This window comes from Dermochelys coriacea, chromosome 11, assembly GCF_009764565.3.
Source record: "Dermochelys coriacea isolate rDerCor1 chromosome 11, rDerCor1.pri.v4, whole genome shotgun sequence".
Lineage (NCBI taxonomy): Eukaryota > Metazoa > Chordata > Testudines > Dermochelyidae > Dermochelys > Dermochelys coriacea.
The window spans coordinates 57,939,106-57,960,812 of NC_050078.2; the positions used below are offsets into that span (position 1 = coordinate 57,939,106).

The 21,707-nt window shown below is 41.9% G+C and overlaps 1 protein-coding gene across 13 annotated transcripts in view; it reads right to left on the reverse strand.

Moving 5' to 3' along the window:
- ANKRD44 (ankyrin repeat domain 44) overlaps positions 1-21,318 on the reverse strand; it is a 206,770-nt gene extending 185,452 nt beyond the window's left edge. For 8 of the 13 annotated variants that reach the window (XM_038422518.2, XM_043505514.1, XM_043505512.1 and 5 more), the window contains exon 1: positions 20,738-20,977. In XM_038422518.2, coding sequence (XP_038278446.1) covers positions 20,738-20,764 — 27 coding nt within the window. In that variant the 5' untranslated portion in view covers positions 20,765-20,977. Of the gene's footprint in view, positions 1-20,737 lie in introns of all 13 variants that reach the window. The other 5 variants (XM_038422511.2, XM_043505515.1, XM_038422508.2 and 2 more) reach the window with 5 other exon arrangements.
- Positions 21,319-21,707: the final 389 nt, after the last annotated feature.

Consider the following 21,707-nt stretch of genomic DNA (forward strand, 5'->3'; position numbering starts at 1 on the left):
GGGATACAGAGGGTGGGGGTGAGGGCTCTGGCTGAGGGTACAGGCTCTGAGGTGGGGCTGGGGATGAGGGGTTGAGGGTGCAGAAAGGTGCTCTGGGCTGGGACCAAGTGGTTTGGAGGGCAGGAGGGGGATCAGGGCAGGGGGTTGGGAGAGGGTCAGGGATGCAGGCTCCAGGCGGTGCTTACCTCAAGCAGCTCCCGGAAGCAGTGGCATGTCCCTCCTCCGGCTCCTACATGAAGGTGCAGCCAGGCAGCTCAAAACACTGCCCCATTCACAGGTGCCGCCCCTGCAGCTCCCATTGGCCATGGTTCCTGGCCAATGGGAGTTGCGGAGCCCCTTGGCTGACCCTATGCATAGGAGCCGGATGGGGGACATGCCGCTGCTTCCGGGAGCCATGCAGAGCCACAGCACACGTAGAGCGGGGCAAGCCCCCGGCTGGAGTGCCGGAGCAGGGCAAGGAGCTCGAGAGCTGGATTAAAACATCTGAAGGCCCAGATGTGGCCCCCAGGCCGTAGTTTGCCCACCCCTGATTTAGATAATAACAAACAGAGTACTTTTATAAAGTTTGAGGACGATACCAAGCTGGGAGGGGTTGCAAGTGTTTTGGAGGATAGGATTATAATTCAAAATGATCTGGAGAAATGGACGGAAGTAAATAGGATGAAATTCAATAAGGACAAATGCAAAGTACTCCATTTAGGAAGGAACAATCAGTTGCACACATACAAAATGGGAAATGACTGCCTAGGAAGGAGTACTGCAGAAATGGATCTGGATGTCATAGTGGACCACAAGCTAAAAGAGTCAACAGCGTAACGCTGTTGCAAAAAAAAAAAAAAAAAATCCTTCTAGGATGTATTACCAGGAGTGTTGTAAGCAAGACACGAGAAGTAATTCTTCAACTCTACTCCACACTGATTAGGCTTCAAATGGAGTACTGTGTCCAGTTCTGGGTGCCACATTTCAGGATGTGGACAAATTGGAGAAAGTCCAGAGAAGAGCAACAAAAATGATTAAAGGTCTAGAAAACATGACCTATGAGGGGAAGATTGAAAAAATTGCGTTTGTTTAGTCTGGAAAAGAGAAGACTGAGAGGGGACAATTTTCAAATACATAAAAGGTTGTTACAAAGAGGAGGGAGAAAAAGTGTTGTTCTTAACTACTAAGGATAGGACAAGAAGCAATGGGCTTAAATTGCAGCAAGGGAGGTTTAGGTTGGATATTAGGAAAAACTTCCTAACTGTCAGGATGGCTAAGCACTGCAATAAATTACCTAGGGAGGTAGCAGAATCTCCATCACTAGGGATTTTTAAGAGCAGGTTAGACAAACACCTGTCAGGAATGGTCTAAATAAGTAGTCCTGCCACGAGTGCAGGGGACTGGACTAGATGACCTCTCAAGGTCCCTTCCAGTCCTATGATTCTGAAAGCCCCTTTTCAGGGGCCAAGAATAGAAGCTGGTTTCCACAGCATTCTCCCCTTCTTCACAGCAGGTATCTGAGCAATTATCTGTGTTTGTCCAGCTTTTCCGATACATGACTAGGGCTCCTAGAAATGATGGTAACACAAATAATAAAAAATAATATCCATCAGTGTCTGCACCTGCCCCCACTCTGAGAGGGAGGGTTAGCACAGGGGCAGGTAGTCTGCCCACAGGCAGCATTACAGGAAACAGGCACTCTTACATTATAATCCTTGCTCTAGTACTGACTTTAGTTATTCGTAAGTCTACAGGAGCAGCACAGAGGAACAGATCCTTCACTGAAATAGGGATTCCTTTCCCAACAGAGCCCTGCAGCCCTACCCAAACCCTCCCTGCTGAAGGGAGAGCCCCAAAGAAACTCCACAAGGCAAGTCTCACAGAGTTTCCAGGCCCCCTTCCATCCTCTCACTGCATGGGAGTTCCATTTAGCCCTTAGGACTTTCCTACACTGGAAAGTTTTTGTATGTGCCTTGAAATCAGTTCATTCAGAAATGGATCAGGCCATTTTAAACTAGGTCTACAATAGCTCTAACTGATTTTAAAAATTGGCTGAAGCTAAACCAGTTTTAAAACCAATTGGAAAGTGTCCTCAGTGTAGGCATGTCCTTTGTCTGGATTCTGTTTTAGTACATATACATATAGAGGGGGACAACTCATATATACATTTAACACTTCAGGATAGAAATGAGTGAGTTCCCCTTTGACTAAGCAAATTGTTTATCCCTTTACAGAAAGAATTAGTAGTGAAACATCTACTGGGACTTTCATTTATTACTGTATGGGTTCAAGATTAATTTAATATAGATAGTCCAAATTATATAGGATCCTTTGGAAATGTTCAGACAATCTTCCCTCAAAGACTACTGTTTCAGAGACCAGCAAACAAAAATACCAGTATAAATATTAACAAGAGTACAATAAGCAATTTAAATAGTAATTATCCTCAAATACAACTTTATTCCTGAAGGGTTTTATCTGTGTACCTGAAGTATAGCTATTTATGTAGAGCTCACTTTGATACTCAAACATCCTAGTAAACACTAACGTAGTTCATTCCAGCAGTCTCTGAACAACAGACTGAGCACACATGTCCAGATAATGCATTAAGCCAGTTTTGTTACTTTTGTGGTTCGAAATCTGAAAACTCTCTGCCTGCCATGTACTATACTGGTAACTAAAAACAGATGTTGAGTGCAAGGCTGTGTGCCAAATTCCTTGTTAGGGCTTTTTGATATGGAATATATGTATGACAAAGACAAAGGCGATGGTATATCCATGCTTGTCTAGCTTCTCTACGTTTTTGCTAGTACTGTGTCTGAAAGATCTTTCTGAAATTCTCTTCTTATGAATTTGTATAAAAAGCAGTTCCTGAAATAGTGTGTGCACTGTGATTCACTCTCATTTTGCCTTTCTCTCCAGAGAGCCTGGTGGTAGAGTTCACACCCATCTTGGAGGGCAGCACGTTTTAATATACAGTGCGAGTGAACAGAAGACAGATTTCATCTACAGTAATAAAAAAGGCATTAGGAACTTCTGTGGTCTGAGCATAGGACACGGGGCTAAGAACTTCTAATACTGAACATGACCCATGTTGACTCTGTGCCTTCAGGCAAGTCAATAAACCTCTGTCTCAGCTTGTCTCAGTCTGTAAATTGGGGATAATACTTCTCTAGCTGGGTTGTTGAGAGGATTCACTAGTTCGCATTTGTGAAGTGCTTTCAAGATAAGAAGTGTCATCAGTGCCAGCCCAGTACTATTATGGCAAACCATTGAATAAGCTAAATCATAGCCAGCACAGGACATATTTTTAGTCTAACAGCTGGAAAATGATGTGTATGTAAACACACATAATACTATTGGACCCATTGCCCTCAAGAACTCCCATTTCTACAGGCACCTGAAATTTTCAGAACCAGCCCAGGCTCTGTTAATATCTATATTATATAGGCATAAAACTCAAGAACAATTTTGGATTCTATTGAGATATCTCATGTGTACTCAGGCATGTACATCCTATGCTGCTCAGCAGATCTTCTGCGTGAGTTGAGAGATACCTGCATGGTACTCTATAGCTCCGATTTTCTGCTGCACAGAGTTTACACAAGGCACAGCAGGGGAGGGAAAGCTGTTTCCAATTTCATTGCTCATTGAATCTCTTGCTGCTAATGTTGTCCAGTCATCATCTTATGTATTGATAACTGTTTCTTTAAAGGGATGCATATCATTTTTAAGGTTGAAATAATCATAACACAATGCAAGCATATGCAAGGGAGCCCATCTAAAAACAACAAGCAAATTTCTGTCCTGCTGGAGACCAAAGGGGAAGAGATTATTTCTTCATGGAATCATTTGCCTGTGAGCCTATTATGTTAAATAGCAAAACATAAAAGGTTTCTCAAGTCACTTTGCACAGATACCTTTATTTTTTATTATATACCACAACAAAGATTCATCTCATTCTCCTCCTGAACCATCACAAACTTAGCTAGGAAGATCATCAAATAATCTACTGAGACTAAAATCACAGTAAGGTCCCCACACTGAAAATAAACATATGCAATTCATATGTTCCAGAATTCTGGCAATTACCTTCTCCAGACTTCACAGTCTCACTAAGCCAATGTTTTAGTGTCAAGAAGGTCTCAAATCCAAATAAAGAAGAGGTATAGCCTGTACCATAGCTAACATGATCAGGATTAGCTACTGATAATGAACATCCACTGCAGAATCATCCAAAATAAGACTTAGCACTAGTCAACAACTTAGAAATGATTTCACGATATAGCACATTCTCGTTAGTAGCATAGTGGAGCAACATGAATTTTACAAATATTACAGAAGAGCTATTTAAGGAAATTATGTAGGTGGAGTATAGATTAAAACCCTTATTATGAAACTGTTTATTTTTCCTCTTATGACATGATATGATTTAACTTCAACCAATTAAGTAAACACAAATAAAGAACATTCAGAGAGGAAGGCACTGGAATCGGTAAATCAGGATTCAATTCCTTGCTGTGCCACTTACTTCCTGTGTGACCTTAGGCAAGTCACTTAATTTCTCTATGCCTCAGTTTCCCATATGTAAAATGGGGATAATCCTTCCCTATCACACAGAGGTATTGCAAGTATAAATTAATTCAAGTTTGTCAGACACTGCCTCTATATAGACAGGTTTCAGAATGGTAACCGTGTTAGTCTGTATCAGCAAAAACAACTAGGTGTCCTTATGGAACCTTAGAGACTAACAAATTTATTTGGGCCTAAGCTTTTGTGGGCTAAAACCCACTTTATCAGATGCATGGAGTGGAAAATACAGTAGAGAAGTATAAATACATAGCTTATGAAAAGATGGGAGTTGCCTTACCAAGTTGGGGGTCAGTGCTAACGAGCCAATTCAATTAAGGTGGAAGTAGGCTATTCTCAACAGTTGACAAGAAGGGGTGGAAATCATTTTTGTAATGTTCATGAGGCCAATGTAATCAAGGTGGCCCATTTCAAACAGTTAACAAGAAGGTGTGAGTATCAGCAGGGGGAAATTAGTTTTTGTAGTTGTAGTGGCTGTCCACTCTACCCTCTCCACACCCTTGCTTCACTGTTTCCTACATGGCCACCTCCATCTAGGCTTTTTCTACCACCTTTCTTAGGTCCTCTCTCTAGTCCATTGTGCCAAGCCCACCCCAGTATCTCTTTCTCCCTGCAGGTCTCCCACCACAGTGATTTCAGGTGCTTCTTACATAGCAGCCTTTGCATTCATTCTGCAGTCACATGACCCTTCTCAGTCATGCACTCCATCTGGAGAATACCCTCTCCTAAAAACAAGTCTTAAAGGGGTTCCCCAATCCCTTTAACATCCTGGGCAAGCTGAGTCGTGGATACGCCCAAAGGGCCAGGGCCCTGGTGCATTAACCTATACAAACTCTCCGCATTTGGGGCTTTAACTCAGAATGAATAGGATTGAATGGGATACCTCATGTGAGCATGCACAACTCAAACAGAAGCAGTGGTTACAGAATCTGGCATATTGTATTTACTAGGTTTGCACAGCATTTTGAAAACCTTCCTACAGGGGATAAGGAAATACGTCCCCTTTCAATTTTAAATTAGTGATGAATGCATGTGTCATATAGGAGAGTACATTAAAACAGCTGTGTACATTAAAACACACAGACAATATGGGATATTTTAGGCTTTTATTCCTTTGTTTTATTTTCCCCCCATGACACGTTAAACTATAACTGAAGACTATAATGAGCAGGTCAACGCTAAACAGCTTTAGCATTCTAGCTTCTACATCCGAACACCTCTTTCCAAAATCACCCATGCAGCGGGGCTGGTTTAGAGATCAATAACAGGAACAGGATATCTGTCACCCACATCACCCCAACCAAACAGAGACAGACTGGAATGTTAATGTGATATTTGCCACCCATATTCCAGTGCAGAGTTAGACCTATGTCTACACAGAGCAACTCTTGGATGATAAAGGTGGGAAACCAGGGTGTCTCCAGTCTTCACAGGCCTGTCCAGAGCACACGGCAGGTTCCCCAATCCTCCTGTTTAATAGGAAAATGCCATCCACTACTTCCCTCATCCTTCCACAAACACCCGGAAAACTAAATCTTGTATGACACAGAACAGGGAGGCATCTGGAGCAAGACAGGCGAGGTGGGACAGGGTGGGGAGGAATAGTCACATACTGAATCTTGAGCCTTGTAGGCAGGAGGTTAGGGGCCAAGTCATGGTTTTGCCATGATCTTCATGCAAGGGACAGCACTGTTGTACTGCCCTTCTGGGCTCCCTTTGCTCCACAAGCAAAGTACCCTGTGCTGAGTCTACACCTGACACTAGACACTTGCTGTTTTGAACTCATGTGTGGTTACAAATTTTGCGATGTTTGGTGTTTTTCTTAAAGGCCCACCACCTAGAGTCCTTTGCTTACTTGAGAATCTCAGCTTTCGTTAAAAAAAAAAAGTTTCTACCGCTCCTGGTGGCAGAGAAAAGCTTGAAAATGGGACACAAGAACACCCTGAAGGTTCAAAAAGCCAAAAGGCAAACAAATGAACCCCCGCCGCCCCCCCCACACTTTTTTTTAAAACCTCAGGATTTGTATACCAATCTAATGATCGGGGGGAGGGGGTGCACCTTCTTCAGGATCTTTCAATGCTCGTGGTTGGCAATACTGCATACTTCCCTTGGCACACTAGTGTAATTATGCTAGCCAGCTCTTGGGTGACTTCACACCCTGGCTCTCTCCCAGCCCAGCTTTGCAAGAGGGAATCACAGCAGCTCTGTAGAAAAGTGCTTTCTTCTCTGTACAGCTACTTCCTTCCTTTTGCCAGATACCTGTGTGGTGAGGGGGGCACCTTGCATTCCATTACTCAACTGGGCTGCCATGCAAGCCAGGCCGCAATCTAGCCCTTGGGAATGGCATTTCAAAAGACCCCCACATTTGCTTGCACCAGCATTCCTCTGCAGAGCGTTGAAAGACTATACAAATAAAACAAAACAGCAGTGTAATTGTTATGATCATGAACCATAACCAAAGCAGTCCTAATAAAAACTACACTGCTCAGCCCAAAAGGGAACAAGAAACCCCTTGAAAGAAAAATGCTACTAAAATGGACAGAAGGAAATAAACATATTAAAGGTGACAAGTTAAAAATAGTCAATATCCTTAATAACAACCAATTTTGCCAGCAAGATATGCAAGTCTAAGGACATTGGCAGTATTGAGCTGCTGCATAGGAGCACACAGTTCTATAATGAGCAGTATATCTTATTGTATTGACTGCACTATGGGTATCTACACATTCCATTAGTTTCACATGTTCAGTCAGTGATTGTAATGAACAGTTGGGAATAATGCTGCCAGATTGCTGCTGGATAAGATTAAGAAGAAGCAGTTATCAATTCATCTTTTAAAAAAAGCCCATCCACTTCCACACTCATATCTGAAATACTTCAAAGATCTGGGTGTGTAAATACTTAAATTACTTTGCCTGCTACAAACTGGTGACGTACACCTATGTAAAATGTGAGCCCTGGAGTCCCCACCTCCAGCCAGACTTTTTGCAGACTGTGTTAGAAGTAGTTAGTTCACTGTTTCCGTCTCCACATCTGGAGATTAAAACAAGTTTAAAAAGGCAAATGATTTATAATGTAAATATATGGCTTCTCTCTCTACAGATATACTAGTTGGCATTCAGATATTTTTAAAAGTGTTTTTTTAAGCGGAGCATGTAAAGTTATTTATCTTTCTGAGACAAAGAACTTGATCCAAAGCCCAATGAAATCAAGAGGAATATTTTCTATTGACTTCACTGGTGGTTGCTAGATAGTGTTCAAAGACAGGAAAATAACAGGTCCAGATTCAGCAAAGCACTGAAGCATGTGTCTGAAGTTAAATGCTTTGCTGAACTGGGCTCATACTGATATCACATGTATTCCCAGACTGGATCAGAGCCATGGCCCATCTAGTCTCTTGACATTGGCCAGCACCAGATGCTGGAGAGGAAGGTGCAAGAACAATAGGCAGATGTAAAATAATATGCCCCCATGAGAGGCTCATAAAACTTCATGCTTCAAGGTTTATACCAATCTCATTTTATTAGAGATTAGGTGTCAATTACAGGAGCAGGTGGTTGAGTTTCTGTGGCCTGCAATTTGCTAAATTTGCTAAATGATCAAGATGATCCTTTCTGACCTTAATGTTTATGAGTCTACGATAATGCTTAAAAAGTTTGAGAAAGACTAACTAACAAACCTGGGTATTTTTGTTATTCATGCAAATGTCCAGTCACACCCTGAATCTTGCTAACATCCTGTGGCAATGAGCTCCACAATTACATACATGTGTGAAAAAGTGTTTCCTTTTATCAATTTTGAAATTAACACACACCTAACGACACTATATCAGAGTAAAACTGTTAAGGGCCAAATCTTCCAGGGTTGTCTTCGAATTTTCCCATTTCTCAAGCCTATGTATCTATTTTTAGGCTCCCGAATAAGGTCTCGAGCTTAGACGGCTTTAAGACTTCAGTGGCTCATGCAATGGAATTACTCAGTGAATAAAGTTAAACACAGGCACAAACCATTAACAGGAACTAAAAGTGGCCTGATTTTCAAAGGTGCCAAACATCTACAGCTTTCACTGACTTCAGTGGACCCTGTGGGTTCCCAGCAGCTCGGGGTGGGAGGAGGGAGGAAATGAGTCTAACCGTAGACAGCCAGGTTTGAAAGTCTAGACCTAACCCTTCTGTGTAAATTAACACGTCACGTGAAAACAAAACTCCTATTACAGATCTCTGAGCAAAGGCTCCCTCTGAAGGCTGATGAATAGTACAAACAAAAAAACTTTATTTTTAAACTAAATACCAAGTTGCTAAGACACCAGCTGTTCTGTCAAGAACATAGGAAGAGTCAGATTAAACTTCTTACTGATGAAATAACCTGAAGAACCAGTTTCTGTCACCTGCATACACATCAAATCCTTCATGACCTGGTCTACACTAGAACAAAAATCACCTGTTGAAGACAATGGGCGTGAGCAATTGTTTCAGCACTGATGCCATTGCCTGCAGTTTAACTGCAAGCATAGACCAGGACAAACCCTGTCCAGCAACATTTCAGAAAACCATGGTTCAGACTTGCAGCTTAACTGTGTACAGTGGAATCAGTACTCCGTATTGCACCCGTTGTCAGCAATTGGTAAATGTAGCTAATGGAAACCAGACCCATGGAGTACTCCCAGTGATTTCAGTACTGGGGGCCAATCCTGTAAAGCACTACTAAATGCTCAGCATCCTGGGGTGCCATTGAGGGAGCTCGGTATCTGGCAGCATCGGGCCCTTCAAGAGCAATTTAACCAGTTTCCACAGGTTAAAAACATGATTGCAATCAAATAAGGAAGACTGTCCAGTTTTAATCAAATAAAAATGCAGAGACAATGCAAATTGCCATTATTCCCAGAAACCAAGAAAAGGGAGTAGACACTGCTCTCATTTATATCAGGGTAAATCTGAAGTGCCTCCATTATATTCAGCACAGTTACTCTGGATATACACCAGCATAATTGAAAGCACAACTTGGGCCAAGGGTAAGATTTCAGAATGCAGCCAAGACTTATTTAACCTTGGTAATACGAGGAGCCTGTAAGGTTAGTCTCGAAGTACACAAAGATGAATGTTAAAATGGGTATACTCTCTCTCTGAACTGTAATAACTGCATTATTAATCAAGCAAAGCATATAAAGGCTGATGAATGTTCACAGCAATTTCGCTTCCCAAAATAATTTTTTTTAAAATGTGAAAGTTCATGTTTCCATCCTTCTAATGAAGAGGAAGCTGGAGTCAACATGTTGCCCAAATTAAAAAAAGTTCCTCATAAAGACAAATATACTTGATTTTACATTTTTACAGTTAAAATTTCTTCAAGCCAGATGTGCTCAGTTGGCAGTTATGCTCTATAAAGCCTTTACTAAACTGTTAGTTATTGGTGAGCAACTAGTTATTAAAAACCAGTTATTTTAGTAAAAAAAAAAAAAAAAAAAACTTTGCATGGCCAAAAGATAGTACATCATCAAATTAACAAAGTTACGAAAGCTGCAACATAGGAAAAATATCACTCACGTCAAATTAATTTACAACTAAGTGTCAGAGCAGAAGTGGCAGTACCTAAATATTGCACCATTTATCATTAGGGATTATATGCTGATTTAAGAAATTATTTGATGCAATATATCAACATATGGCCTTCAGACAGATCTCATATTTATGTAATGCAGTAGCTTGAGTGTCAGGATTTTGTTTTGTTTTGGGATTTTTTTCTGGGAGCGGAGGTGGGAAGGCACAAATACACACACACACACACACACACACACACACACGCAAAAAACTGAAAGCTTTACCTCAGTAAATGGCTTCAGTCAGGTATGTGTCAAAACTTGTGCAAAAATCAACCATTTTGGTTTTACTTACTTCCTCATAAAGATGCAGCTGTAGAGAGGAAGTGGAGGCTTTGCAAGGCCATTTTCTCACTGCATCCTTTTTAAAATTAGAAACCAAGCCATTACAAATAATTCCAGCACAAGAATGTGTTCCTGCATGTAAAGCCAGCTAATAATGCGAAGTACAAACAGCAACCAGACAAGCTTATTTCAAACTAGGGCATACAATATTGTATGGTACAAACACAGTAAACTGTCTCCATTTTTAGCTACACATCCAATAGTTTTCAGAGTAGCAGCCGTGTTAGTCTGTATTCGCAAAAAGAAAAGGAGTACCTGTGGCACCTTAGAGACTAACAAATTTATTAGAGCATAAGCTTTCGTGAGCTGAAGTGAGCTGTAGCTCACGAAAGCTTATGCTCTAATAAATTTGTTAGTCTCTAAGGTGCCACAAGTACTCCTTTTCTTTATCCAATAGTTTGTTTCCAGTACATAGTTAAGAAGTGCTTTTTCTTCTAAAAAAGCAAAATACATATAAATGTTTCTCACCAAAAAGTAAGTATTCTTCCAGATTTTCAGTTATCTGTGATTTATTGGCCAAGACTATACAGATTCCAGTGGTGACCTCAGTCCACTGGTTCACAATTATCTTCTCCCTTTAAAATTAAACGTTTTGTGCTTCCATTCTCATTTATTGCCAGGCCAAGAGAGCTCCAACAGTAAGTAGTCACAGGTTTCACGTACAGCAATTAAACCCAAGTTTAAGACATAGCCCGTTAAGTTCTCACAGCCACTATCCTATGATCTCAGGAAACAAATGTGACAAATGTCGAATATACGCTCCTGGAGAGAGGTGTTACTTAAAAACAGTTCTATAGCTCAATAAGTGCAAAAATATTCTGTCACTGGAACATTCTAGCTGCAGTGTTAACATTTAAAAGTCTCAGGAAATGCAAAAGTTAAAGTTCTATCAGCAACATTAGCCTGTATATTTAATGGTATACTTTTATAAAACATAAGTAGCAGTGTATTAAACAACACATTTAATAAGATAAACAAGAACACAAAATACAAGATCTGTTCAATGTGACAAAGGCCGAAGTCTGTGCCTACGACCCAGGCTCCTGGAGTCATGTGATTACATCAGAATCTCAGCGTTCATTAATTTTTTTGTTAAAGTTTCTACCCTTCCTGGTTGCAAAAAGACAAAGCAGCCTTGAAAACATGGCCCTCTGTGCATGTAATTAAAGCAGCCATATCTGCCCGAGCCTGAACCAATGTCTCTGAGAGGATGAACTACCCCAGGCCTCTCAAAGAAGTGTTTACCCAAAGGGCCACTGCCCCCAATAAAGGATTCTGTTGTGTGGCAGGAGGGTTAGAGAGCAGCAAGCCCAGCCTAACCACCCACTCAAGTACATACCCTAGCAAATCAGGGTACAAGTACAAGGTGACCCCTTCAGCTATCACCCCGTCATTCCAGGGAGGAGAGAGAATCTTGGCTGCTCCTGAGAAAAAGCCAGGAGGCCTTGCTGCCACTCATTCAGGGGTGAGGGTGGGGAGAGACAGCCTCCAGGCTTGGTGTTTGTAGGACCCTGAAGTATCTGACTTCTCTTGCTGTCAAAACCTTAACTTGACCATTTCTCAATCAATTGCAATTGAGTGATTTGCCACAAAGCTGAAGACACCTACACCTGGTCTACAGCAGCATTTCTATCATTGCTAGTGCCAGTGGAGCTGCACCAACCCTTGAACAATGCCAAGAGAATGATGGCACCAGCAAACAGCACAGCTGTACCACTGGCAGCAACAGTGGGGGCCCAGCTAAGACATTTTTACCACCAGGTCAGGCCTAATTTTTAGGATGCAGTGAGAAGAAGAGGGGGGAAAAAAAAAAAAAAGCTTTCCTAGAAAGCCAATCCAGTAGGCAAATACGTGCCCCACACTATATAGTACATGTCTCTATTAAACACAGTCATGACAACCAAATCATATTTTAATAGTTGAGCAGGAAAAGGTCAGAAGGTGAATGTCCTGCAGAGATAAAATACCACACCTCAAGTGTATAAAGAAATATGAGGTTTTGCTGATAGTTATTCAAGAAAGAGCAATGTTCTAACATGACATATACCCCGGAGTTTCCCAGGCACTTAACACATCCATAGCAAAGACTTACTGTATTGCCCCTTTACGGTGGCATCACGCTTCTTGGGACTTTAAAACTGTGTCACTTTCCCATTTCTCTTCCCATTCTTTTAACTAGAATATATCCTGATTTTGAAAAATTCTTTTAAACTTGCATATTTTATACAAATAGGTTTAGTGAGATCCTTTCTTAGCTAGTTCCAACTCCTTTTGAGACAGGACACGCAAAAAAAATCAGTTTTGCCACTTTAATTACTATCACATGCTTGATTAGTCACCAAATTTATTATTTTCTGCAATTTAAACAAACTCAGATTTCTCATCTTTATTCCCACCCCTTCAAATGCACCCTCTAATTACAACACCTCCTTCAGGGAATGGAAGTGCACATATGGGTGCCCAGCACTATGGAGATGCACACACAACCCCCTCAAGTCACACCAACCCTGGCCATAGTCGAGGAGGTCAGAGGAAAATAAATTTGTTGGTCTCCATGGTGCCACAAGTACTCCTTTTCTTTTTGCGGATACAGACTAACAGTTGCTACTCTGAAAACTGGAGGTTACGTTTACCTGAAGAAAATCAGTCACTGAAAAAAGTACCAAATCACTTAAAGGAATACCATCAACTCACAAGCTGGTCAGTGTTTTTAAAATAGAGTTAGAGAACTTTCAGTTCTTATCCTCCCCATGAGCCCATCAGCCAATTTCTGTGATTTTACCATCACGTGTCCATATTAAAATAAAAAGTTTCTCTCCATCCTATACTTCCCCCCATTGATGCATGCAAGACCGACACACTTCAGGGTAAACTGACTACAGAGAGAAGAAAATTAAACTGACTGTCTGCAAAGTGCTGCCAAACACATGAAGTAAACATACTAAAACACTGCCTAGAGAAACAGTCTCAGTTTCTCTCAGTTCGTCACCTTATGCGTTACTTTCAGCTATAGCAGGTAAATGTTTTCAGACAGATTGATGATTTCGAAGTGGATGGCAGCCCTGTAAACACACACACACACACACACACATTCAGGCTCTGTTACTTTTTAAAAATACCATTGAAAAGACGCATGTGGTAAGAGTGTAATTTAGAAATATTTCTGTTGTCTTATTCACACAGGACTTGAGCTCATGGGAAAGACTCCTTTTGGCTCCTTGAAGTCAACAAGGACCTACGGCCTACTCCTGGTTCCACATAAGTCAACAGCAAAACTCCCATTCACCTGAGTGGTGCAGGATTGGAGCACTAGGTACTATGGCCCTTTAGAAAGAGGCAGCTTTTATGCAAATTTTAAAGTGAATAATCTTAGTTTAAAGGATGTTGAGAATATTTGTAAATCAAAGAGCGAGTGGTGCATACAGCACAAATGCATGTAGCTGTACCCAACAATTCGGCACAGAAGGACTTACGTCAACATCGGAAGTACACCCACAAACAGGATGTTTTTTGAAACACTTCTGCTCACCCCCACCACACCCTGAGCGAGTTAACAGAAGCGGGAGTTTCTGGACTGACCCTTACATTCAGAAATAGCATGGTAAGGTAACTCTTGCTTAAGCAGTGCTAACACAAACCCTCAGCAGGCAAAAAACTGACATCCCAAATCAAACACAGTAAGCTAAATCCATCCTCTAACTTAACAGGAAGAAACGTTACCAACTACAGACCCTTTCTGCACTGTTATTACTAGTGCTCTGCAAACGGGGTCTGGGCTAGTGATACAGACATGAGATGGAGGAGGTACCAAGATTTAGTTTCTGACAAAATGATTTTCCACGAGCTGTGTAAATTTTCTTGAGTTAAGGAAATACTCTTCAGGATTTCACACTCTCAGTGGAGCACTCCAGGTACCAATCTCCTGTCTTCTAGGAGCCTCGATGAAGATTTACATCCCATCTCCATCTTACTTTCCCAAATAAATCTTCCATTCAAAAAAAAAAAAAAAAAAGTTCCTTGAATGCAATAAATAAAATAAATAAATAAATAGTTATACAGAAACCGACTTGTTAAGTGTGACTGGGAGTAATTAATAAGAGAATGCCGACAGCCCATTGGACTGCACTTTAGGAGACTTGGGTCTGGAAGAGATCTCTGATCTTTAGCTACTCAGAACACCAAAGAACATAGAATCATCAGAGAGTCATAGAATCATAGAAGATTATGGTTGGAAGGAGGTCATCTAGTCCAACCCCCCTGCTCAAAGTTGGACCAACCCCAACTAAATCATCCCAGCCAGGGCTTTCTCAAGCCTGGCCTTAAAAACCTCTAACGATGGAGATTCCACCACCTCCCCAGGGAACTCATTCCAGTGCTGCACCACCCTCCTCATGAAATAGTGTTTCCTACTATCCAACCTAGACCTCCCCCACTGCAACTTGAGACCATGGCTCCTCGTTCTGTCCTCTGCCGCCACTGAGAACAGCCTAGCTCCATCCTCTTTCAAGTCGGTGATGCTCAGGCTCAGGCAGATAAAACTACATCTTCAGGAAACAATAGCATAGTCCAAACAATCTGGTTAAAGAGCAGCTCACAGGAGAGAGCCAGCTCATTAATGTATTCCTTTTCTGATGGTTATGGCACAAGGGAGAAAATGGTATCTCAGAAACGTGGAGGAAGCGGAAAAATCAAAATACACCAATACCATCATGGGTATGATTGGACATCCTCAGTCCTTACATCATAGAAGTACTGAACCCCCTTTTTCTTGCCCTTTACCCCTACACACACATATGCTACGATTTGAGTTGGGTGAACAAAGCCCATGTTTGAATGTCTAGGACAACCCAGTTGTCAAAACATTAGTTTTTCATTCATGCAGAACTCTAGTTCATATGCATAAACTCTTATTACATACAGCCACACCCGCATTGAAAATAAAACACTAAACTAAATGGTCAGACCTTAAAGTGCATGGAGAGAAGAAAAATAATAAATAGCAATGCCACTTTGTACTGAAATATCACTTTTCATCTGTAGGCCTAAAACCACTTAAACTTACCCTGCCTGTTGTAATTGGCACGTACCGTAGGGGATACAAGAAACTGCATATATGAGAAGTTGATTATCTGGAACGGATGTGGAAGGCTTAAGTAGCATTGTCACTCAATGCTGCTACATACAAAGATGTCAGCAAAGTGGAAACCTTGAGTGTCTAATCACAATTTACGGTTTGTTCATTTTTTTAAGCTTACTACTTCAATCATTCATATACAATTTTTGGAAGAGGGGGGCCAGGAGCAGAAGGAAGATTGATAGATTCACTTCCACAAGTGAATGGGGGTTGAAAATACTTCCTTTGGTTAAATGATTAAAAAGCTACCATGTGGTCCAGCTGATTAGCTAGTAATTGCCATCTCTCAGAAATGAGCTCATGTAACTTGCTTGACCAGAAACAGATAGGATATAGTCTTAAACTAAGCTCTATTACCAAATAAATATGTGAATACAACCAGGACCGCTTATAAAGTAGACCTACTTTATTGTTCCACCACCACAGTATCCTAGCACTTCTCAAGCGTCTTAAAATAGAAACAATAACAATCTTTTTTTTTCTGACCCTGTATGAAAAATAGATTAATTCATTTATGATTATCTTTGTTTGCCTGCTTTGTTTGCTTGGTTGCCTATGTGTGAGAGAGAGAACAAGAGAGAGTGGGTGCACATGTGAAAAAAAATGAGGAAAACTTCAAAAAAAGTCACTGAAATAAGACTTATCTTTACTTCTCTAACCAGCATGTGGCTTCTTTCTGCTCTTGCTACTAAGTATCATCAAACTTTTACAAAGCTGGAAGTAGATCGCCTTGTTGGACCATATTGATCCATAGTTTCATTGTTCCGGTGGAAGGCAATTGTTATGGGAAATTACACTTATGTAGGAAGAGATCTCTCAGGCAGACAGAACCAATCCCATAGAGAACCTGATTCAGATTCTGTATACAGCACAAAGAGCTGGGGTGATGTGATTGTGGTGACCTGTGTTGCTAAACAGACAAACTGCTGCATTTTGTACCCATTGCCGCTGCTACAGGGTGTGGGGCTTTATTATTAAAAAATATAATAGGTTGTCATAATAAACACTGGAGATCACAAATGCAGGAGTCACCGTGCCACTTCTGCATCTGAGCGGACAATATGCAGTCTTCTGGCTAGCCACAGATGAAAGGTGGTGTGTTTTGCTGCCATGGCTGTCTGGACACCCAGAGCAATGTAGCCTGTGGACCAACTAAATCTGAAGACACATACTGTAGGTAGTGGAGGATGTTATAAACATGTAAGTGCTTCAAAGTGCATCATTCTTTCTACCAACATCACCTCAGTCTTACCAGGGTTCAGCTTTAACCAGCTGTTCTACTCCCAGCTGTTCTTCACCCAGGTACTGATTTCAGGTAGGCATGGAAAAAGCTGAGAGACAGTGCTGCTTAATATTTGATGTAAAGGAGGATGTAGCACCTGGCATCCTCTGCACACTACTGGCACTTCAGCCTTCGTTGTCATGCAAGGCCTCCCACTGGCTTTGTTATAGATGCTGAATAACATGGGGAAGAGGATGAGTTTATGGAGGAGATGGTATGATGGGATAATGGGATTTTGGTAAGTAATTGATCTTTAAATATTCAGGGTAAATAGGCCAAATCCCTGAGATGGGATATTAGATGGATGGGATCTGAGTTACTATAGAAAATTCTTTCCTGGGTATCTGGCTGGTGAATCTTGCCCATATGCTCAGGGTTTACCTGATTGCCATATTTGGGGTCGGGAAGGAATTTTCCTCCAGGGCAGATTGGAGAGGCCCTGGAGGTTTTTCGCCTTCCTCTGTAGCATGGGGCATGGTTGACTTGAGGGAGGCTTCTGCTCCTTGAAGTCTTTGAACCATGATTTAAGGACTTCAATAGCTCAGACATGGGTGAGGTTTTTCATAAGAGTGGGTGGGTGAGATTCTGTGGCCTGCGCTGTGCAGGAGGTCGGACTAGATGATCAGAATGGTCCCTTCTGACCTTAGTATCTATGAATCTATGAATCTATGAGCCTTGGTGGGAATCTAAAGGCAAGGGCTTTAGAAATGAAGAACTAGTGTCTCATAACTTTCTGGGCTCAATCTTTATTAAAAAAAAAAAAAAAAAAAAAAAAAGAAGAAAAAAGAAAAGGCCCTGAACCATTTTGAAACACTTCTATTCACTCCTGCATCCTCATACAAGTGAGACAGGAATATCTAGTGAACAACCATACCAACTGTCACAGAGCGGTCCAGCAGGAAGAGTATGGATATGTCTGTGGACAGGAAGAGGACATCCCCCAAAATAAGAAGCGTTGCCATACCATGCCCTGAAGCATGACCCATGACACTGGCAAGCAGAGAGTAGTATTTAGAGTGTGCTGCCATGCAAAGGCATACTGCAAAGTCACCATGCCAGTTCTGATAAATCAATCTATCAGGTCTGGAGATTGTTAGAGGTGCGGGAGGGGAAGAGGAGAAATAACTAATCTTAAAAAAAGTCCAGACTCCCCCCCCAGCACCCTTTGTTGCAATACAGCCTTCACAAGATGCAATCCACATGGCTCAAACCACAGTTTTACATTCTACTACCAGTGATGAAGCAAGATCCTTGTTGAGGAGGTTTAGCAATGGTTTAAGAACCTTTAGAGCGTTAATTCCAAGGACCTCATGAAACACGATTTCAGACTTAGACGTAAAGCACTGAAATGCTACACTTCCTTTACCAGCTGTAGTGCTGCCTTTAATATTATGCTGCAGCCTAGACTTTCAATTTACAGATCTCACCTGAATCTTCTGATTTATGAGACTTGTTGTATGCACTACAGGGCAGAATGAAGTCTCATGGTGTGAAACATTCTCTTCGTTTGCTATAAGCACCACATCCGAAGACATGAGTGTATCAAGGGACATGCCAGGAGACAGAACTATAAACACTGTCTTTGGTTAAATTATGGAAATGCATTTAGACTACTATAATTCATACAGTCACCTTTCAATGTTTATTTTAATTTTAGAGTAGCTCATTTTTTCCTTTAAAAATTTGGTGTTAATTATAAGACAAATGCCAGGTAGAGGAAAGTTTCTTTGGAAATACATAAATCAAATGAGAGAGAATGCATGCACATGTGTGTGTGTATGCATGTGTGTGTGTGTTAGGGGAAAGAGAGTTGTTTGAATAAGGGCCTGTAACTGCTGATGATCATTTTAAAAGTAACAGGAAAGTTTTGGACTCAAAGGACACCCACACTGCAGATTATAGGCAGACCGAATTAAACTAAAAATAGCTGATTAAGACAAGCAAATGTGTAACAGATGGTACAATACGTTGATAAATTAGGCTGTGGGAACCATACTATCACTTTACTAAATATTTTTAAATTCTTTAGACTTCTTTTAATGGTAAGAAGTGATTTAATACAAATTATAGCTGCTCTATTATTAAATTTAACATTTTAACATAAGATGAGAGTTGAACATTGCCATTTTCTAATAGCGTGCAAACAGTTATGGCAACAAAACCAAAAATGCACTCTTTAAACATGAAGGCCTAGTAGAAAAATAATTACTATGCATCATGGTAATAAATAGCACTGAATTCTCAGAAGAAGGTTAATACACCTTAGAGACCTTACACAAGTAGCCAACATCCATTTTTATCCTACCCCTCAGCTCTGAGAATTGTAAAACTGCATGTTTGACTTGAAAGTTGGATAGTATATCAACTCTAACTCATCAATGGGTAAAATTTTCAAAAGCGAATGAACGTCAAATATTTTTCCTATACAGAATACTAGGTTCACTTAAGTTACACATATAGGCCCCAAGTCTGCAAGCTGCTCCCAGCAGAAAAAAATGCAGGCAGAATCCCATTGTCTTCAATGGGGATTCACATGGGCACGCACTTGGAGCCCATTACAAGATTGTGGCTCTAAAATCTGATCCTGCATAGCAGTTGACTTCAATGAGAGTTTTAGGTGCACAACAAGGAATGCAAAAATAGGACAATCATTGGTTAAACAAATAACCTAAATGGTTAAAAAAATTCCCTTGTTATGTTTTCTATGTGAAATAACCTTTTAAAAGAAACCTACATGAAGAGTTGTATAGTTAAACAGCTTTGTTTAAAAAGCAACTAGGAATCTGACAGTGTTTGAACAGCCAAATAGCAACCATGCACGCAGTTGCGAAGTGTTAATGTTCATAGGGAGGAAGAGGCAAATTAAAACATTAGCTTAAGCAACGCAATAAATGAATTAATTCCAACTCTGGACGAATGAGAAAATGCAACTAGTTAATTAAAAAGAAAAGGAGGACTTGTGGCACCTTAGAGACTAACAAATTTGTTAGAGCATAAGCTTTTGTGAGCTACAGCTGAAGTGAGCTGTAGCTCACGAAAGCTTATGCTCTAATAAATTTGTTAGTCGCTAAGGTGCCACAAGTCCTCCTTTTCTTTTTGCGAATACAGACTAACACGGCTGCTACTCTGAAACTAGTTAATTACAGTAAATGTTCTGTCTAACATTTCTCATCGGCCTCTTGTCTCTGAGCGACACTGAAACACGCTGAAATCTACCTTGAGCCCCAATACTTCACTGGTTTAAATAAAAACAGGTCTAGGCTGCGCCGGAATGGAATGCCAAACCAACAAACACCAGAATGATGCAAAATAACTGGGCTATTCTAGATGGTTGGTTCAATGACAAATCCTCCAGTCGATTCAGCTGAAAGACAAACAGCGCCTTTCTTTCTGGCGTTTTGACATTTGCCCGTTTCCCCCACACAATGCAAAACTTGACTGACTAGTAAGGCAGTACATTATTAGCCTCAGGCAAAATAGCCTCATGAGCCCTCCTCCCGCTTCTGTGTGTGCGTCCCTCTCACACTCGCACACGAATGGCGATGGTTGCAGGGCGCAGCATATGGGATCGAAGAGCGGCCAGAGCGCGGGGAGGGCTTTTTGTGCTCAACAGACGGACGGGATTTGCTCAGGCGGGGAGCACGGCAAGACACTGCTTCACAACAACAAACCCATCAGAGCTGGAGCTGCCATAGCCACTGCCCCGCTCCTGCTCCTCCTCTCCGCGCCAGCAGCAGCAGCGCGGCTCCCTTCCGCGCGGGGGTTTGCCGAGCCTCCTGCAAGGCTGCCGGGGCTCTTTGCGGTCTCCTACCTGGTCGGTGAGTTTGAGGACTGCCATTCTCCCTCGGCTCGGCTCGGCCCGGGCACATGCAGCTCCGCTGCCCGGAGATGTCAGCCAGCTTCCAGAGTTGCGGGCCGGCTGGGGGGAGGAGAGCGCTCAACGCAGCCGTGCCTGGGAGACCCTGAAAGTGACAATCCAGCTGCTCGCTGGGGCAGGAGGAGCAGAGGAGCCTGCAGCTAACCGAGCCTGCCTGCTACAGGAAGTACTGACTGCACAAGCCCAGCTGCCACTGACATCACCCCGTGCACAACACACGCACAGAGCAGCTCTGGGCAAGGGCAAGGCTGCCTCCTACTGCTCTCCTCTCCCCCAGAGCATCCCTCTCCATCTCCCCCCCCCCCCCACGCAAAAAGACCAGGGCTGCTTCCTGCTGCTGCTCACATCTGGGCTACCCTGCTGCACCTCCCCTCGCCAATATGTTCTTTGTTCCTGTCACAGCCTTGCCCAAATCTGTGACTTTCCTCCCCTTCCTGCCTGTTTCTCCAGCATGTTGCACTTATAATATTGAGCAGCCCTTGGCATGCCTGGCTGCCAGCCCAGCTCTCACTGGGCTTCCTGACTGTAGTCATTAAGGTGGCACTTATCACCTTGCTGTATAGGCACAACACGCTGTAAAGCTGCGGCTCTCAAAGTCCAGCCTTTAGACGAGTCGTACACATTGTCCTAAGCACCAGAAGAAGAAGAAGAAGGCACCAGAATGGAAAAGGAACTTAGGGAGGTATGGTGGGAATGAAGGAAGGAGATGGCCCAGGAGCAGATTTTGCTCCTACAAAGCAGTCTTTAGAATGAAAGGATAGGAGAGATATTATTTCATGAGTATAATCAGGGAGTTTGGCCCTATCCTGAGAGTTTGCAATCTAAGGCCCCAAATCTGCAAACCCCTTAGGTACAAGAGTAACTTCATGCACATGATTCGTGACCCCTTGTTGCACATTTGCAG